The sequence below is a fragment of the Corvus cornix genome, chromosome 1, assembly GCF_000738735.6.
Source record: "Corvus cornix cornix isolate S_Up_H32 chromosome 1, ASM73873v5, whole genome shotgun sequence".
Lineage (NCBI taxonomy): Eukaryota > Metazoa > Chordata > Aves > Passeriformes > Corvidae > Corvus > Corvus cornix.
The window spans coordinates 40,229,884-40,251,317 of NC_046332.1; the positions used below are offsets into that span (position 1 = coordinate 40,229,884).

Below are 21,434 nucleotides of genomic sequence, written 5' to 3' on the forward strand. Positions count from 1 at the left end.
TGTAAAAGTTGTTTATTGCAAAGCAATTCACAACTGTTAAGATCTAGTTATTAAAATTAGAGAGATGTCTTTGCCCAAATTAAGGTGCAAATGAGACCATACATCAAAGTCATTAGTATGGATTTTTATTTAACAGTAAATGTGAGGGAGAGAGGGAGAGATAGAAAGAAATAGGAAAAGAGAGGGGGCAGGGAGAGAAAGAGAATGACAGAGAGACAGAAAATATGTCACCACTGCATGGATTCTGTTGGTTCTCTTCTTCTAGTCTTCTCAGCAGTGACGGTCCCAGTCTAGTCAAAGTGATGGCTCACTGTCTTGAGCCATGAGGGGTGGGAGAAGCCCGTGAAACAAAAAATCCACTGGGTTTATACTTAATCAGGTTAAGGTAGGAATGCCCAGGTACATCCCCTGCAGCAGGGAATTTTACACTGGATGATGTAATACTTTGAATCACGGGACACTTCAGGAGTCTGATGGTTTATGATACCTTCTAAGACTAAGACATCACAGCTGCCTCTTGTATCAGTGACACTGAGTCATTTATGGCCCACCAGAAGGGGTGAGTTCCTTCAGGCTGTGTTTAAATGTCCTGGTACTTCTCTGAAAGGGAATTTCCACAGCTGAACCACTTGTGTAAGGACTTCGGCATGATTAAAAGTACTCCCCCAACTCTCAGGATTTGCCTCTTATCAGCATCTTCTCTTATCTTGTCCAAGACCCAGCTGTAGCCTCTGGTGCACACTCTCTGCACCTGGGTAGTTAAGCGGTTCATTTTTTGAATAATTGACTATTAACAGTCCAGTCTCTCATAACAACCTCTTAAGATTTGTTAGAGGGAAAGAGAAAAAAATCCACGCAGGACTTCCTCTCTGTGGGTATTTGGTACAGCTGAAGAACTATTCATTCCCCAAGAGTAAATTCTTTGAAACAGTAAATTCTTTTTTTTTTTTGCTTCTGCAAACCACCAACATTAGGACAACGAGTGCAAAAGACAAATGCAGTGATGTCATTACTACTGAGAAAAGTATACATGTTATATGCTCCTTGGAGCCTTTTTGAATTTAGGGAAGTATTTCCAAATCAAAAGCAAATGTTAAGGTATAGGTGGCACCAATTTTTGAAAAAAAATGGTATCAAGCAATACCTTATATGTAAAGCTAATTAGATATGTGGCAGACATGACTGTGACCTCAGACAACATGCCACATTGAAGTAGAGAGAGCCATAGCTTGACACAACATTCAGCACTGGAGCTGCCCACAACCAAATGAATGGGATGCTTGGGAGCATAATATGAATGGTACAATAATTTATTGTCCTGGAGAGAAACTTTAGTCATGACAGACAGCATTCTGAGCTGTATTATTATTATTATTATTTACTTGCTGCTTAATGAAAACCAACAGTGCACATCAGGTCTATAGCTGATGCTGACCTTGAAGGTTACTCTTAGCTTTCCTGAAAATCAGAAAAAGTTGCTTGTTGAACCTATCAGTTTTGTTTTGTTTTAAATTTTAGCTTCAGTAAAATACAATATACATTTCACAGAGTAGAAGTTTATACTGAGATTAAGGTGTACTGATACTTGATTAAATGGATAATACATGATGCTCAGAACACAAAGGAATATGGATTTTTCTAATAAAATGCTACTTTGAAATAGTGTGCTTCTTGCAAAATATTCCCTGTCACAAAAGAGCATAAAATCAGTGAAATAAAAAGCAGCTTTTAAAAACATACACTTAATAGCATCAAAATTTAGAACCAGGCAAAGAAATTTAAACACCGCTAACATCAGCTTTGACTAAAATTGAGACCACAAAGTTGCTGATACACCAGGCTGTCCTAAATCATGTTAGTCCAGGCAAGAGAGACCTTCCTACACTGTTTGCATCCATGTCACCCAGGTTTTGCCTTCCCCCAAGGGGAGTGTACGTCTCTGCTTTTGCTGAAGCATCGCATCTTTTTCCACTGACAGAAAACTAAAAGCAGAAGAAAGTTTCTGATCTTAGATACTTTTCTTAATGGAGTCTCTGCTGCATTCTCACTTTGTAGGTTTTTTTAAAACTAGATTGCAATTGTTCAAGTTTAAGTAGTAACTGCAATGGCAAGGTGCAGAAATCTTCTTAAGACTTAGAAAGCCAGCACACCAGTTTAACCTCTCCTGGACCTTTTTGTGACCTAGAGCCTCTTATCACAGAATAAACTAATCAACAAATAATCTGTCTTCCAAGACTTGGAAGAGTCTTCAAAATTAATGAAGACCACTCTATAAATGCCACTGAACAGCAGTAATGCAGGATTTTTTTTTAGAGTTCCGGGTCAAACATATCTCCTACTTATCTAAATGGAAGCTAATATGTGCCATTATTTTCTTGATTATGATCAAGAATCTAATGTCTGAGTATGTACCTATCTGTATGAAACACAGTGAGTTTAATCTACTCACATATCCCCAGGAATGCTGGCTGCACATCCTGTTATGCTGTAATAAAAGAATTTCATAGAGATCTATTGTACTGCACTGCTCTCCACTTACAGCAATGATTCCTTCAATTGATGCTTGTCTGTGCAGTTACACAGGTGCGCAGATGAAATACATACATTTTTTCGTGATAAGAATATTAGGATTCACACATTCATGAACCCTCTGGAAGTCAGAGTGACAGCCAAGATTTTTAACAGCTCCTGAGCAATGAAATCAGACAGTTGCTACCCATTACGTTATTCCTCACACTTAACAACAAAACACACATTAGATGTAAATTATCCTCAAGAGAGGACAAATGTGGACTGATTCTGGTCTTATCCTTTTAATAACTAAAGCTTTGTACCAAGATCACTAAATGTCTTGAGCAACACATTTCAATAGCTATTAAATGCTACTGTGTTATACAGCTTAAAAAATTTATATCCTGAATTTGACTCCGGGTGGGAGTGTGTGCTCTTCTTTTGCATTTCGAGCTGTAGAGTGCTCAGATATTCTTCTCCACTGCTGTGATTTCTCATATGCCAGAGCAAGAATATAAGAATTGCATTATGGCCTGACTGGTCTGAGTATCTCCCCTTCAGCAACATTATTATCTAGATTGCTTCAGAAGACAAAACACTCCCACAGTAATCACGCTCTTAGATCCACAGAGTTATTAAGCTATAGATCATGCCCATATTCACTTTGGCCTCGGAAGCAGCCTTGATGTCTCCACCTCTCTTTTCCTTCTTTGCATGTGAATATCCTTTGGTAAATATTTTGCCTTGGTGCTACATGGAGTATTACCACAAATTACTTCAAAAAATGTAAATGAAGAGAAGATTGACTGAAGAAGTATGCCAAGATGTGCTGGAAAGGAACTCTTCTGCCTAAAAAGAAAAAACTAAATTATAGAAGATTGGATCTTGAAATGAATCTTATTTCATCTTGTCATTAATGACCTTAGCATAAGAGAAAGAAGTATGCAAATGGCAATTGTATGGTACAAAACTAGACACCTTACCAATACGGCAGATGATGAAAAATAGCAGATGGGAACAGACAAGAAACACGATCCTACAAAGAACAAGGTCATGCACACATGAATGGCTAGTTATGAAGTGGGAGCTCATAACTTGCAAATGATTAAGGATAAAGATCTGAGTGTATCTACATGAGCACAGAATACATATGTGCCACAGAACGCAAATATGGATCTAGGTGAATTCAGTGACAGATTTCCAACACATCTAGAGAAGTATCAACACTTAAACCTCTAGTAAGATTTTATTTAGAATTCAGGGTACAATTCTACTCACTCAGGATCAAAATTAATCAAATTAGAACCACTGCATGGGATAGAAATATATAATTCAAGGAAAAACTGTCAGTGTTTGGTTGTTTAGCAAAGTAGACCAAATCTGAGACGGGAAATGCCTATACTCCATTCATGTTTCTTAAAGTGAACTTTGGGGAATTGTAAGCTAGAATTCTAAAAAAAAAAAATTTGAAGTGGTTCTCTCTTTATACATTTTGCACATTTCAGATTTAAATACAGAGTTCAACAGGAAGGACAAGAATCTGTTCATATTTTCTCAACCATATTTAGCATTAACTTCCTCTATATTATAAAAATCAATCAACATTATCTTACAAGTTATCTTAATTTCAGCACACTAGCAAGACATATTCCAAATGTCACTGCATTGCAGTAAAGAGGAGGAGGAAGAAAGTTCTTAATTTCTAAGAGGACTTTTTTAATACCAAGGATAGCATCCAAAATACTTCTGTTCATCTCCTAAATTAATTTCTTTGTGCTAGTTGGAATAATTTTCTTTGAATGTGCAAATATGCGCAATGTGCTTTAAGCAAAGTCAAAGTTATTAAAAACCTGAAATGCTCTTCTTTAATCCCTGTTAATAATTGTATAAGTGCAGTGTTCTGATAATCCTCACAAGAGGGTATTAGGACACATACATTTTGTAAGATGAAAGCTGCATTTAAGTATTGCTCAAACTGTACAAAAACACCCTTGTGAACTACCTTGAACACAGATTTAGTGAGTTTTAAACTGGCACTTCATTCCTGTTTCAGCAAGCCTCCTCTGCAGATTTAATGATCAGGAACATCCTCCTGATGCACGCTGGGAGATATGGTTGCAGGGTCCAGACCGCAGCAGACACCGTGTCAGATGAGACGGAGCTGCTTGTTAGGGGTGAGTATGCTCGTGGTGCCCCCTGAAAACACAGTCACCACACACTGTTGTACCAGGGAATTTAAATACATGAGCTCCAAGGATGCCTCTGCCATGCAGTGGTCCTTAGATTTTATATTATTGAAGCCATTTGTGGTAAACTTGGTGTCTTTGAAGGCACTTTCACCATAAACTGACCTGCAGACTCTGCAAAGAGAAACAAAAGATAGTGGGTTAATAGACAGTTTTAAGAGAGGTAACAGCACAAAAAGTATATCTGATTAGCTAAAATAGACAGTTAGCCTTCACAGACCTGCATAAGGTAGGTATAATGAGCTCTTTGTGTTTTTATGTGATGCTTTGCATTTCATCTCATGGTCAAGCTATTCTTTCAGCTTTAGCAGTTTAGGAACATTCTCATTCATTTCCTAAGAGGAGGGTCCAATTGTAAAATTATAGATATGAACAATGAAACAAAAGCCCCATAATATGATGAGGATTTGGGTTTATTCACACATGGAATTTTTACCACAAATTGTTCACTGCATTTTTATGCCCAGTCCTATAATCTGTTAAATTTTTTCACCTGTCATTTAATGTTCCTGATTATGCACAGGAACACAGATTCCTTTTCCTGCAGGATCCCAGATCATACCAAAGATGCCACCTAGTTTACAATAAAGCAGGGCACCAGCACCATCTGTGCCTTCCATCAAGCAGAGTATTCCTGCATTCTGCACTACTTGTGTGTGTGTGCATACTCACATGTGTGTTTAGTGCCTGAGGGGATCTGAGGACTTACATTTCACTTACTGGCATAATGACTGGTGGGTCCTGCAATGCCAGGAGACATGGATCCCTGCTAGGTAGCACAGGTGGGTAGCCTTACTGTGGATTATACATTTTTGAAATAATAAATCAAGGTAGATATTTTATTAACATTTGAAAAACTGCAGATAAAAAAAATAATCAGTTACTTGGCTATTATAATCTTTCAAAAATACTTATTTTAACACATTCCACAATGTCTTTAGACTTGATGTCTTCCTATCCGTCACTTTTAGGACAAATATGTGTTTCAACTGATAAAGAATGTTTCTGGCTGACTGCAGGGCTCTTCACATTTCCATGAAAGTAATAGTTAAATATTTCCATAAAGACAATTTGAGGACCATCAGATATCTATGAGCTATGGCACTATTGGGATGGTTGTATTCAGTTGACTCGTTGCAGCCATGTAATACCATTTTAGCTGCCTTATTAAATCTGATTCATCCTTCTGGTTTATGCAAGACCTTTTGTGTTACCTTTGTCTGTCTCAGACAGGAGCTGGAGGCTTTATGAATGGGCAAGGCAATCTCAACTTTAAATTGAACTTTTGTGACAAAAAGGTCTTAGTTATTATCTAGGATAGACTGATTACAAAATTATTTTTAAAGAATACTGGTTATATAAATTAGTTTATTGATTTTGCTGTAGAAATGCAATTCTTCTCTGAGGAAAAGACCTGAGATTAAATTTTTAAAAAGGCATTGTAAGAAGCACCAGGATGCATTTATGTGAGTCTCATTACCATGTCACCGTGCTGTTGAAATAAAAACTATAACTGCTTTGTAGTGGAATTTAAATTCAAATATACTTTGCTTAAAATTTTCTCCTTTTCTTGTTTCTACAATTGGATAATTATAGGATAGAGTAAGAAATTTTGTTTTGTATTGCAAAAAATGTTTAAAGCACTTTCAGTGTAGAGTTGTGAATGACTAGACCGTACAGACCTCAACAGTTCAAAAATCAAAAATATTTATGAGAATCTAATATATCTCTCCTTATACTTTTACAGGAACTTCATTTTCATTTCAGTATCTCTAATTTTTTTTCTCCCCTATCTGTCTCACTTAGTGGTGTGCAATTTTACACTGATGATCCCAAATTTCAGCACCTTTCAAACTTCTTTAGGTTTAGCTTTTGGTGATACTGGACATTGCTTAGGAGAAGATACCAGCAGAAACAGATGTTTCAGTAAACATTTCAGTTAATTCTGAAGAATTCTACCTGACAAAGGAAGTCATCTTCTATGAAGAAAACCCATGCAGTAAAGCTTTTAATTCAAAGCCATATAATTCTTTATTTCTGGTACATTTTATAGTTAAAATAATTTCATTTTATGCATATTACAAAACATCCCTTTCTTTTAAATGTTACAGCCCAAAGCCAAACTGAGATAGCAGAAGCTTTGTTATGAATTTTTATATGTAGTGATATAACCAAACTTACAGCAGATCCTTGTTCTGACCTTACTTTCTCTCCTTTTGCCTCTGCAGAAAATGCCAGTGAAAATACTGACAATATGGTACCAGAATATAACTCCATTTAATCATTACTTCTATTGTAGGTTTCATCTGGTATTTAAATATATCATTGCAGTTTTTTTCTTGAAAAAATATTCTTCTTGCAACATTTCTACAGGAAATAAATTTGACATACAGAATAAATTAAATTAAAATAATCTCATTCTCCCTCCTTTAGATCTTCGTGAATCTCAGAATTACTGCTACTAGCAAATTGACTAAATTTAAACTGAAGTACGCATTCAACTGGTTCACTATTTTTAAGTCAAAGGACTGTTTGTCAGAACTTAATTACAAGCGACTTGGAAGAGTAATGTACCTTGTTGCAGCCTCCTCAGATGGAGGAAGCAGAAACAAACTTTGCAGACTTCTGTTGCTCATAATTAACATCCTGATCTTTAACAAACAGACATTCACCACTGTATTTTCAAGGAAGTGCAATGTCTCAATATTATTTATTGTGGGCAAAACATAGAGTATCCTTAAATAATATTTATCTATTTTGAAATCATTTTTACTAGTTGCTCTACTGGAAATTCCCTTGAATATATGCCAGGGAATGTCACTATTTTTGCCCTTGTTGTTCTTTGTTCTGCATTATACAATGAAAGTTAAATTCCAAAAATATCACCAATGAAAGACAACACAAAGAACAAAGAATGAACAGTGCCAAGTAAATCTCGATTTCTTTGAGTCTAATTACTCATAAGAATATATTTAATGGTGCAAGAAGATTCCTGAATTTACTGCCTATATACACATCTGTGTGGTTGTGTGCGCGTGTGTGTGTGTGAAACAAAGGAAATAAAGACAGCAGCAAGTTTCTGTTCTGCAACTTTCTATAATGTGTTACATGTTTTTTAAGCCCTAAATTTAAATTTTCAAATTCACTCCCTCACAGGTCTTGAATTTAGGTAAGTTGCAGTGAAATAAAGGTCTACTATTTTTTCAATAATGATTGTGACCTAGTGAATCTCTTTCAGGAACATTTCAAAAGTATATATGAAAAGATATTCTAGATCGTGTTCGGACAAAATCAGGATTCAAGTCCCATCAGCATTTACTACTCAAAAAAAACTCCAAATACTTCTCTAAGTGCTTTGAAACTGTGATTAAACTATGTATATTGAAGTAAGAAAAACTTTTTAGTGGTCCTTAGCAATTCTTTTTTTAATGCTATCAATTATGTGGGTTTCATTAGGAAGAGATGTTCTGCCAGCAGCTGGACCTGTCAGGCAGTACATTAGCTTTCCAGATTAAATGTCTTGCATTTTATTCTTGGAGTGAGTTGTGTGAGAGAAGTATTTTGGTAGTCTCGTGCTAGTCAACAGTGACCTTCAAGGGTGGGCTGTCCTGACATACCAGGCATCATCTGTTTATATTCAGGTAAGCTACTATCTAACTTACAAAAGTGTTTCCTCTCCAAATACAGCTCTAGAAAATTCTCTGAAATTCATCATCATAGGGTGTTTTTATTATTAGGTACCTAAAAAAAAAAAAAAAGTCATGATCTTTTATTCATCCGAGATCCACCATCCCCTCTAGATACACACATTGATTCTTTAGAGGTCCCCAGAGAGTTCTTTACTCTCTGAATACAGGAAGGATGACAGAAGATTCAGATCAAAGGCCAGAACTGATTTAAAGCAGAAGTGTAGCAATCACTTTCAGCTTACCTCACCAGCTGCAGTGCTCACCTACAATGTAGGATAACTTTGTTTATCTGTCTCAGACCAGAACCCCAAATCACACTTTCTCCTTAAAAGCATGCTATACCTGCAGGTGGCTGTTAGGTGGGGTCAAGATATGTTTAAGCCTCTTTCTGAGGTAGAGGAGCCAGGAGCACAGAAATGCTGTGACAAACAAATAAGGTGACAAACAAGCACGTGGATATGTAGGGCCCAATTTAGGGCATCTCAAGTAGCCCAAATGTTTTCTTCTTTCATTGAATTGAATCCTGCTCTAGAAATGAACAGAGGTTCCCTCAGGTGAACCTCTGTCAATGGCTTAAGCCAATGCACTGAATTGGTTACTGGAAAGGGAAAAGCTAAATAACAGGCATGCACCCTCTGCACCAGGTTTCCCTCCATATGGGCAACGACACAGACAGTGGTAAATCCTTAAAAGCCGCTGCAATATTTTCTAGAAGACAGTGATCAGAACCCATAACAGCAGAAGATACATAGGCTGATGCATCTCAAGGACATCTAGAAGAGAAAACATCTTTTCACAGAAGCTGGTAACTATTCTGGGACCAGGCTTGCAAAAATGTGCTACCTCAAGTGCAGTCCCATGACAGAAATTATGTATGTCTGATGATCACAGAAGTAGTTTCAGTGGAGTGAATGAAAACAACAAAAATCACCACTATGGACTTACATTCCTGACACCCAAGTCATTACCTGATTTCATTTCATCTATGTCTTCTATTGTTTGTTCACCCAAGGAAATGCAGAATACCTGTTTGTCATGCAAACAAGAATGTTTACATGAGAATATAGATACACAGTCAACGAATGTTTTCCTCATCACATGACGACAAGAGCCATTTAAGAAGTAGAATTAAGTAGAAGTAAGAAGCAATTTATGATTTTTATGAATGTCAATCCTGTCCTTGACATCAGTCCAAGAATAATTTCCCTATGTCATGTGCATTTTCTGGCTACCAGCCTTTACTAATCCACCCAGATCTTCAACTCACAGCGAATATTAAGTAGCAGACGAGCAGAACAGCAGAATGCTACAGCTTGGCTGGTTTTCCCCCTATCATTGGCACACCAGTAGTCGAGCTGTCTCTGTACTGATTTTTCACAAAGAAGTGATTACCTATGCAGAAGGCTCTAATACAGGATAAATATGCATGTCATGTTCTGACACTAATGATATGATCACAAACATGGGTACCAAACACCCAAGTACCATCCAGGAGACCTGCCTCTCACAGATGTCTCAGGTGATCTTGTAGCCAGCAATGTGTCAGCTTTTCTTAAGACAATGCCTGCTTGCTGAATTAATTTGTTTTTTAAAGCAAGAATTCCAAAAAGAGCTTATTATATTCTTAGTTCCCATCATGCTGTTGAAATCTGAAGTTATCTGTGCTTTTGTGTTTTCACTACAAAGGGTATCTAAATGATCCCATGCTTCAACTATGTTTCACTGTAAAGATGTTTAGAACTAGAAATACTTTTATCATAAAGAGGTTGACACCATGAAAGGGCTGACCCTTACTACCTTACATTGGTCCACTTAGCTACACTATTTTCAGTTTGTGTTTATTTAACTCATCAATACACAGTCTAGTACTCAGTGGCTGGGAGGTTTTGAAGAACACCAGCAGAAGTCATAGATAAGAGCAAAAGGCTACTTCTTACATTTACTTTTGGCAAAAAAATCTCTTTTCTCTTAAAACACACAGTTTCTAATGAACTCATTTGAAGCACTGCTTTGCCATAGGCTGCAATAAAGAAAAGCTTGAGTAGAAAAATCTCCTACCAAAGTCAGTTATTGTATATTCCTTGCTCTTTCTTCTGCAAGTTTGGAGTGTTGGCTGGAGAAAAGCATCTGTAGTTCAGCAAAGAAAAATAGTGCAAGCTGGGAAAACCATGCAAGAGTCTAACTTGCTTTCATAGAAGTCATCATGAGGCTTCCTATAGTCAATTACAGGTAAAGATCCCTTTCACATACACTGAGATAAGCAGTTGTCCTGGGTCAGCAGCAGTTTCCAAGAATAACAGAGTTTCTTGCAGAGTAGAGGATCAGTGAAAAACCTGCTGTAATACTCGCCTCATATGGATGGGCACAGTGCTTCAGACATTTAGAACAGAGTGAGTGATTTTTTGTTATATAAACCTCCATATTGGTAGAGATGATAGTGACACCACAGACACCAGAATAGTTATTTTTCATGGTTATCTATTTCCTGCATGACATTCCTTTTTAGAAGCATCATGACTGAGTTAGGAATACAAAGTTGTGAAGCGAAAGGATTGGTTTACATCTGTGAAAGCTTCAGTGCCTAATCAATAGTACCAAGTTTCCAGGATTTAACATTTATTTAATAAAGCTTTTTATCATAACAAATTACTGGTTTCAGTAACATTAAGTTGTCAAATTAATTCCATCAACTCTTATTTGTAAATTAGTCTTGCAAAGCTGGCTTACAATTCATTACAACCAAAAGAGTAAGTCGCATTGGTTTCAAACTACTCAGATAGAAGCTGGATGCTGCATTATGCACTGCCAGTCTATGAAGCAGCAAGGTCATCTCCAAACTTTCTTTTTTTAAAATTTCTCCACCTACTTGCAAAGGAACAAAGACTATCATTCCCAAAATTACTTACTCAGTGTTTGAATTTCTGCAATGTAAAGAGTGTAAAGGTAGTGATATTGACAGTACAAGGTAACTAAGCCTGAGAGAGTGTGGCTAAGAAGATGACATTTAGGTCTCTTCCAGGGAGCAGCAATGCAGTAGCCAGGCAAGTTTGCTCAAGTTTTGAATGTGAGGTGCTAACTAATGACATGTGCCATCTTCTAAAACAGAAAAGATTTCAAATAAATAAAATGCATAGAAATTATTTATTCTTGATTCCTTTTATTTATCAGTGTTCATATAAAGGATCATTTCAGCACATCTAGTCCCTTCAACAATTTATATATTTTTAGATAGATAGATAGATGGATACAGAGATAGAGATAGATATATAGATGTCACTCTCTACAACTACCTGGAAAAAGGCTGTAGTGAGGCAGGGGTCAGTCCCTTCTCCCATGTAACAAGCATCAGGATGAGAGAAAATGGACTCAAGTTGCACCTGGAGAGCTTTAGATTACATATTAGGAAAAATTTCTTCCCTGAAAGAGTAGTAAGGCATTGGAATATGCTTCCCAGGGAGTTGGTGGAATCACCAACCATGGAAGTGTTCAAAAGGTGCGCAGATGTGGAATTGGTGGTGAACATAATGGGCCTAAGTTAATGATTGGACTCCGGGATCTTATAGGTCTTTTCCAACCTCAATGATTCCATGATTTCATAATTATCATAAGAGTACTTTATAAAATGTTTTTATATTTATATTTTTATATCTACTATAAAGTATAGTTTAGGGGAAATAATGTATTGGTGTACTGGTGTCAGTTATATTACAAATAGACCTGTGCTCTCTAAGCATACAATTAACTTTGTTTACAGTTCTATCTCATTCCTGTACATTTAATGATTTTAGTAGATTTAGATGCCTGTTATTTTCTGGGTATTTTAGTAGTAGTTTACTCACTGTTGTTTGCTTTTATTATCTTTTCACTTCTTCTGCTCAAATTGTGTTTTCTATTGTTATGGATGTCAATTGACATTGTGATTTTCTAAGGGAAAAAAATAAGGTCCAGTCCTTTTAATTCTCTGCATCAATGCTGTATACCCTTGGAAACTTATTAGCATACACAGAGCTAATTAAAATCCTTTGACCAGTACAAATATTAGTACCAAAAAAAAAAAAAAAAAAAAACCAAAAAACCAAACAAAAAAAAACCAACCAAACATGGCAGAAAGCTTCTTTAAAATTGAGATGAAAATCAGCTTCCTTCTACAATATATAACATGTGTTTTAAGACTGTGCCCTGAGAGCTAACCAAATTCACTGTGCATGCCTAGTGTAAGTTAAATGAGCATTGAGATCAAACAGCTACCTGCAAGCTGTAAGACCTTGAAATGAAGCAGAGCACAATCCTGTAGTGTGAAGGGATGAAAGCCTTTGTGACTACAATCTGTGGTTTGAGTACACATTTTGTGGTCTAAAAATAAAATAAAAAGGTTAAAGCTATTCATCTTATAGACTGGCAAAACTAGCAATCTAAGCAACAAATAAACTATTACACTTTATTTTTTGAGAAGTAATGTTTCCTCTGAACTCCAGTGACCCGGAGCAAATATAACACAGGAACTGCTGGTTAGGTTGACCACCCTGCTCCTTTCTGTTGAGGTATTGCCAATAAAACTTAAAGACAAGTACTTGGGTTTAAAGGCTTTCAAACCCATTATTAAATGGAACGTAAACAAGGTCAGCAGCTTCTTGCTGGTCCTTGAAATTACATTTGAGCTGTAGCAAAGGCCAGGAAGATGCCCTGAGCACAGACCCCATTATTTGGACTCACAGAATTGTCCATAATACCGAACTGTTCCCTGAGGCCAGTGGGTACAGCAGAGTTCCCATTCACACAGTTACATTCCTAGTCCCACTGCCCTCAGGATGGGCATGGCAAACTGCCTGTTAGGATTTGCCCCAGCCCACAGTAATCCATGAATTGTGCCAAAGCACTGGCTGGAAAAGTCATAACTTCACAGGGCTGGAATTATGATGGGGTCTGTCTGCCAACATAAGAGCAGATAGGATCAGGGCTAGAGTTCAGATCTGCACTTTGGCCCTCTTCAGCGTATCATCTGACACATTTATAACATTGGAAGATAGTATATTACTGTAGATGGAGAATCAGCCCTTCAGCCCACAGACTTCATCAACACATTTCCAGCAACTTGATCTTTTAATAGGACTTCTTTTTTTAAAATTTAATGATATGAAAGGGAAATATATTCATATCTTTAAAAAGCTTTTTTTTCAAGAGTTTCAAAATGATTCTTTGTTCTAAGAAGCTTTTTAACAAGCATCAACTTATAGGTATGGACTTACTTCAGTCAAAAAGTGCCTAGAAGCAAATATAAAATTAGAGATCAGATGTGATGATGTTTATTAACTCAGTTCCTGAAAGAGACACATGAAGCCTTCGAGTGCTGGTGCCCACAGTAGGACTGCAGGGAGTGAAGGAAACAGCATGGACCAGGGCTGGGACAGCTGGCAAGGGATGCCCTACAGCACTAAAGGTAGTCAGCAGGCCATACCAAAGAAAGGGACATTTCCAAAACTCAGTCTCTTACTCTATTTGGGACCTGCTAGCAATATCATCCATGATCAATTCATAGGCTACTTGTGCTTTTACACCTTAGATGAAATTCTAGTTCCCTGTGCTGTCCATACATTTGTGTCAACAACTACTGCTGCACAAAAATCCAGCTCAGAGGTTCTGGACTGCTGTCTGGAATCTGAGCTCACAAAAATCAGCAGCTCTCAAGGTTGTCTCGTTCCAAGTCATTATTTTTAGGTTTTCACAGGGCAGAAAAGTCATCAGGGCAAAGGGACACAACATGACATTGGTACCACTAAAGGACTCAGGCAGGACACCAGGGATTTCTCTTGACCCTCATCCCTGAAATTAGTTGACACTATTCAGGCTGAAATAGTCAGTCAATTTCTTCTCTTTCTTACATGCCAACCCTGAGCCTAACTTTCCTGTTTTCCCTGACACTGACTGGGTTATAATCCCTCCTTCTGCCCACATCCCTTATGTACCTTATAGAAACCACGCATGGAGGGACTGGGGTTATGGATGTATCCACTAACACCAGAGTTTCTCTAGCATCTACTATACATCCAAATTTCTTTCCATCATCCCCTCCACCATGTGCGAACAACATCGTCTGTCATTGCCGGGTACAGCAAAGGAATTTATACTGCAACAGCCAAGCTCCTGTTTTATGCAGCCATTTTATGTGACTTTTCCCAAATTCTGTAGTTACTGCCACTTTCTTATGCTCTTTTTCTTGACCTCTCATCTTCTTGATGACAAGCCAGTGCACCTTGTCATTCATAAAGCAAAACTCTTCAGGTCAAGAAATCTGTTTGTGAACTGCTACATAGCAGGCTTCTTAGCTGTTTGGTAAAAATAGGAATTCTCCTGGCCAGGCAGCAGTGGAGTAAATCAGGGCATATCCCGGGATTCACAGGAAAGGGCACTGCCTCACTGAATGACTACAGCTATTATTGGTAATTGTTTTTCAAGAATTCTCACATTAACATTGTATCGTGGCAAGCAATCTAACGACCTCTCATTCCAACCATAAAAAGGTACATAAAACAAATTTGCCAAAATGCATTCATGCATGTCCTGAAATGAAGTATCAATCCATGGAATTGCTCTGAAAGGAGATAACTGACTAATATCCTTGTCAGTGGGTTCCCAGTGCTCCCAGAGTTGTATAAGAGCCTATCACAGCCCCAAATGTCTTCTTCATGAAGGTCAACTGAACTATAGTGCATTTATGACCAGTCATTTTCTGTGTAGTTTCCAGATAAGCATTTGAACAGACCATGCATTTTTTCCTCAATTGGCTATTCTCAGCTAAAAAATTGTTTTAGAGATGCTGAGCAATAACACAGCCCTTGGGAGAAAAGCCTTTCTGCATTAGCCATCTGACTGACACCATGAATGATTACATCCAAGCACCAAATTTAATGAGATTTCTACAAAAATGAGTGACATCTGCATAACACTCGTGTCCTGGCTAACTGTCATACGTTTGTCATCACTGAGGCTTTTGTCCTTTATTAATCCACTTTCAAGAATGCCTGCTGTTGGAAACTGAAATGCTTTTTAGCAGTCACCCTGCAGACTGCAAGAGCACACATCTCCAAAAGCATAATGACACATTGTCATGCCTAGGAATGCATTTAAAACATTTAAAAAACATGAGAGAACTCTGACAACAAAATATATTGAGAATTTAGCTGGGGATGTATGCATAAATATTATTTTACGTCCTTTAATATAAGCAATGTCCATGTTCTTTTGTTACAATATAGTGGCTAGAAACTCTCTAACAATATTCAGAGTGCATGGGAGAAATACTGTCATAAAGGAAATGTACTAAAGTATTTCCCTATAATTTTGTTTGTGCTTGGGACCATTATGGTCTAGGGCTCCAACCCAGTAAAAGCATATGATTGTATCAAAACCCCAGCTTTCCTCTAAACTTTCCCTCATGGCTACAAATAAAAATTTCACTAATATTTTCCTACATCAACAGATAGCCTGAAACAGTAGAGGATGAAGATTGAAGAATCACCCTATTTTATTAAATTAGCCCCAGGACTTTCTGTTCTGAGACAAAGATCTGACCTGGCGCTCCCCAGAAAAGAACAGAAAGCACTCGGCAGGAAGGCAGGAGTGCAGAGAACATGTAGTACTGCCATGTTTCCTTCAAGGAAGAAAAGCAAGACATTTCCACTGCAAATGAAGTGGGACTCCAGAAGGCCAAGAGCTGCAAGGTGTTCAATGGAAGGCACTTCCATCTTATTCCAGTCATTGTTTGCGGCTTGATGAAAGCCACTGACAACAGCAAAGTCAAGCCTGGTGAGTGGGCAGAGCAAGGGAAGAGGAGAGATTCCCAGTAATGAAGCTGCTCATTGCCCATGAAAGTGGAAAACCTTGTTCCTCCTGTGGCCCAGAGTCATATCCTGAGCTCCTGTGAAGACTGCAGTGTGTTGTGAAGACAATATTCTTCCATCATACATCCATAGCACTAAGGTTTACTGAATTGAATCTCCTGAATTTCAAACATTTGCTTCTCTTTCTTGTTGTTATTACTTCTAAATGCCATGTATTTCCAACACTTTAATGTCGATTGGTTGCTTGTAGATCATTGCAAATAGAGGCAAGGGAATAGCTCTCTCATTTACAGGATTCAACATTTCTTTCACTCTGAAGATATTGAGTCCAACTATTGCAAAATTCTGATCCTACTGCTGTCATAGTTCATGTAACCATGTTTTAGTTGAAGGCATATCAGAAGAAACATAAAGCTGTTTGCAGCTGCAAATGACAAAAAATCACAGTATATACAAATACTTCTGTTAATGGGGTTTTTTAGCCTTTGATGTTCAGATAAATTTGTTTCTACTCTTGGACTAAGAAACCTAGCCAGTAAAAGATTTGATTGCATGAAATAGCACTAAAATATAAAAATTCTGAAGCCTGTAGTGCAGAAATACTGCTGCAACTTCCTCTTCAAATGAAGGCACCAGATCCCTGTGTTTGCCACCTTGATCTGCAGGTGCTGAGCTCTGACATTTCAGCAAGTGGGACCACACCACTCACCACAGTTCCAAGGAATGGAGGTTTTCAAAGGTCCTACTCCACTACAGCTCATGATACCTTCAAACAGCACTGGGCTCCATCAAAAGTGTACCAGCAATGGCTTTCTATTAATGAAGTTTTGTTTCCATCACCACCCTTCCTGCAGTTCCATTTTGGGAGGAAGTGTCCATTAGCACATCTCTGATTTCACAGTCCTCCATCTTTGTAGGAGCAGAAGCAAAACATCAGCCTTCAATAGCAAGAGGATGGAAAACAATTAGAAGGGCCTTGGATGACCAAAAAAAATACATATTTTTCATAAAAATTTTAGGTATTAATAATATGAATATCTTATGGAAGTATCAAGTTCTCTCCTCCAGGACTTATATAAGCTTTTAAGTATAAGAAATCACAAGAAATAGGTTTGTTTTGCATGTGTACATGACAGAGACACATACTTTCCCCAAAACATCTGCTAAAAACAGCTATGGAGGAGAATGCTGAGCCAGAACAAACTTGCCTCCAATTTAGTTTGGAAAGCGTAAATGGACAATGTTTTCAAACACCAGCCATATCAATTATCAAGAAGAATTAAATAAGAAAACTATGGGTGGGAGTGGGACGTCAGAGACACATTTTCTTTGCAAAGTCATGTTTGTTACCAGACACCTCACTTATTGCAGCAGTCACATGGCCTATACAAATGGTGATTAGCATATTCTCATTTAGAGCAGCTAAATGGAAAAAATAATCCTCTATTTTTCAAATTAAGAAGTTTTCATGGAATTTTTTTTTGTTTTTAATGGTCCCCTTGTAATTTTCAGCTTTTGAAATATTTAGGTTTGGGTTTTTATTTTAGTTTTAGTGGCTTTCAACCAGACAGTGGGACTTCCAGCAGGAATCCAGGCAGGTTCTCTGAATGAGTGAATTTGAGAACAAGGATGAATGCTGTGTTCTTGATTCAGGTATTAGTAATATTACTGCTCTTCATGATGCACATTCTCCTGTGCTTCATTTTGCTTACTAGCTCTCTTTCCCGCTGACAAGCCTCATACAAAGAGAAGATGTGATTGTGGCTGTTCAGTCTAGCCTGGATGCTTCTTAAAGTTCCTCTTTTTTTCCTCTAATTTTAGGTTCAGAACAATTATAATGGAGTTTTGCAGGTGTTTTTTAATCTGTTTCTATTTCTAGTTCTTCTGCTGTCACTCTGACAAGTTAATTGATGTTCACTCACGCAGCAGCTAATGAATAGCAACAATCACAGCTTACCATCAGAAACTGTGGAAATGAGGTATCTCCATGATGTAGTACTGTGTATCTTAACTCTCATATTTCATGGATATTGAACTCCACTGGGTCCCCACAGAATGCATCTCCTGTGTTATTGCTGCACATCCACAGTGATGGTGTAGTCTGTTTGATTATTCCACTTTATTTCTAGGTCCTCCTGGTCCCCCAGGGGTTGTAATAGTGGAGGAAATTACAGACACAACAGCAACACTCTCCTGGAGTCCTGGGGCAGACAATCACAGCCCTATCTCCCTCTACAACCTGCAAGCACGCAGTCCATTTTCTCTTGGCTGGCAGACCGTAAAAACAGGTGAGAAAAACTTTCAAACAACACAAGTAGACTGTTCAAAACTCCTGATCATAACAGTAATAACCACTGGCAGCTACAGGAACAGATACTCTTAAGAAAACACTGGCAAATTAAAAGCACTGATTTTTTTTTTCTTTTTTTATTCCTTTTGTGTTACTTAGCAACAGCTCTGAAAGGACAGCACAAAGACTCCTGCCATGATGCATCTGTGAATAAGCAGAAAGCTCTCCCCTAAATCCTTCTATCTGTGTCTTTTCAGGAATACTACAGTGCCAAAAACCTAGCTACGATTTCTGACATATTAGATCCTTGCTGTCGGTCATTTCTAATGACCATGTTATATCACAAAGTCCGCTTTCTATTGAGATGCTGCAGGTCAGCTTCATATTTCTGAGTGACCTGTACATTTCTTTCTCTCTGCAGTTCCAGATCTCATAAGTGGTGACATGGAGTCTGCTATGGCTGTGGAACTGAACCCTTGGGTGGAGTATGAGTTCAGAGTAGTAGCAACCAATAAAATTGGGACTGGAGACCCAAGTGCACCATCGAGAGTGATCAGAACCAATGAAGCAGGTAAGGAAAGGATAAAAAAGTTACTTTTACAGCACTATCAGAAACAAGAGCTGCTCTAATATAACAATAGACAGGATCTCTGTTCACTGGTACACATCTGTGTGTCCAGTCATCCTCTGTTCCAGGGTGATATTCTTTGAAGTGGGGAGACAGTTTTAATTACAGGAATATTGTCTAACTTACAGAAACTTCAAATAAAACTATTCCTTGCTCTTCTACTCCATCTGAGCTGCCTCACTCTTCATCTTACACTTAAGCTATTCCTGCCTTCTCTCTGATAGACTTCTGCTGCTCTTAAATTAGGCTGCATCTCAGTCTCTTCAAACAACAATGGAATGCATCTCAGTCTCTTCAAACAACTTCACCTAAGCCACATCTTCCCCCATATTTTTCATAACTTCTCTCAAGACAGTGCATGGAATTTTTTCAGCAAGAATCGGAAGTCATAAAAAGCTGCTTAATTTAAAATACCTTGTATTCTAAGTGTTTCTATGTCCTGCACACTCTACAATGAACGGTTACTACCTTTTAATAAATTTCATTGTATTTCTAATTAGAATGATACTGTGGGGGACATGAAATCAAAATATCCTATTTGGTTATCTTGAAAGTTACAATGGACTCATAAGATTTGGAATCATTGGCAATAACTTGGGCAGAATGATGGGAGATAAAGAAGAACTAGGAATGGAGAAAAATACCTAGGTACTTAGAAAGACATATTTAAGAAGCAGAAAGAGATAGAGATAGGATTCGGACAAAGCCTCAGATGAGAACTACATGTGACAACACTTTCAGATTATTCTTCATTCTTCTTTGCTACTTAGCATGCCTAGACAGATTACTTTGTGTTTTGATGTTTCATCAGCTGAATAATTTTTAAGTAGCTTATTGCACCACTGTGAACACCTCATGCCTTCCTCCTCAGTGACCTCCCCACAGGCACTGGGAGCTGCTGTTAGGTCCCCGCAAGGCCATCTCTGGTCTGGGTTGAACAAGCCCAGCTTCCCCAGCCTCTCCTCACAAGGCAAGTTCTCCAGCCACTCCCCCACCCCAGTGGCCTCCCCCTGAATTTGTACTAGTTGATCAATGTTTTTCACATTGTGGCACTCAAAATTGGATGCCCTATTTCAGATGAAGTCTAACAAACCTATCTGCAGTTGTAATATTTATGTTTTTCTACTTTAAATAACTGTGTAGTTGCTAGCTGATACTAAATTTCACTGTACAATCACAGAACAGCACTGAGGTGATTTGATTCCCATTCATGCATGTTGAAAGATGCTTCCTTTCAAACTCTCCCCCTCACCTTCAAGCTCCCCACAGTGTGAAACTCAATACCTTGATAGCAGAAGCTTCAGATGCTCCATACTTTGTTCCATTAAGAAAAGGAGGAAATGAAAATGAAATAAGAAGCACAAGGTACTTTCATCTGAAATTATTTAAAAAGAAACCTCCCTTTTATCACTACCATTATTCTTTCCTTAATTTTCTGTACTGTATTTCATTGGCATTACAAATTCTTCTGGACCCTAATGTTTGAACAACTTTTCTATTTATTCGGATGATACATATCAGAAAGGACAAAAACATTCTGGAAAAAGTTTATCCTGTAATAGGTTGCACACCTGGTATTATGCTCTTTCAGACTGAGGAATATTTTCCCTTTTTTTACAAGGATGGTTCAGTATTTTAATCGACCAGCTAAACCATGAGCTAAAGTTCTTCTGACAAACTGAAATTTGAAAATGTTAGATTTCATCCAGCTGTCATGTTTTTAAGCTCTTTCTTCTTCTTTCCCAATGTTCAACAAACTCTATTTGCTAAAACATATTCTTACAACTCAAGTGAAATTCTTCTTCATGCATATTCATTTTCACTATTCTTCACAACTTTACTGCTGTAAAAATAAATTGATAAATCATAATACTGATCAGCAAAAACAAAATTGTGGGAAAAGATAAAGCGTGCAGTGCGTGATGAATTTTCATCCAGTGCTTGGTATTCATTTCTGGGTAAAATTCTGCTGTTATTGCTATCATAAAGAACAGAGTCTTTAACTCAAGAAACAATAATCTGAATTCCAGCACATGGGGCTTCTCCTGAAAAACAACACTGCAGCTAGTAATAATGCAGGTCTTCTTGAATAATAAATCAGTAACATATTCGTTCAAATAGGAAAAAGACCATAACAGATTCTTACTTGCACTTTCATATTCCCAGGTAGGAATACCTTTTTTTCTACCAGTTACAGCTGCACAAATGTCATGTTAGAAAAGTGTGGTTTGT

General features: G+C 37.7%; 1 protein-coding gene across 9 annotated transcripts in view; it reads left to right on the plus strand.

The window, feature by feature from the left end:
• Window positions 1–21,434, plus strand: part of CNTN5 (contactin 5) — a 618,627-nt gene that overhangs the window by 561,778 nt on the left and 35,415 nt on the right. For 8 of the 9 annotated variants that reach the window (XM_039563708.1, XM_039563715.1, XM_010400613.4 and 5 more), the window contains 3 exons: window positions 4,565–4,685; window positions 18,414–18,572; window positions 18,996–19,145. In XM_039563708.1, the coding sequence (XP_039419642.1) occupies window positions 4,565–4,685; window positions 18,414–18,572; window positions 18,996–19,145 (430 nt within the window). The remainder of the gene's footprint in view (window positions 1–4,564; window positions 4,686–18,413; window positions 18,573–18,995; window positions 19,146–21,434) is intronic. The other variant, XM_010400620.4, reaches the window with a different exon arrangement.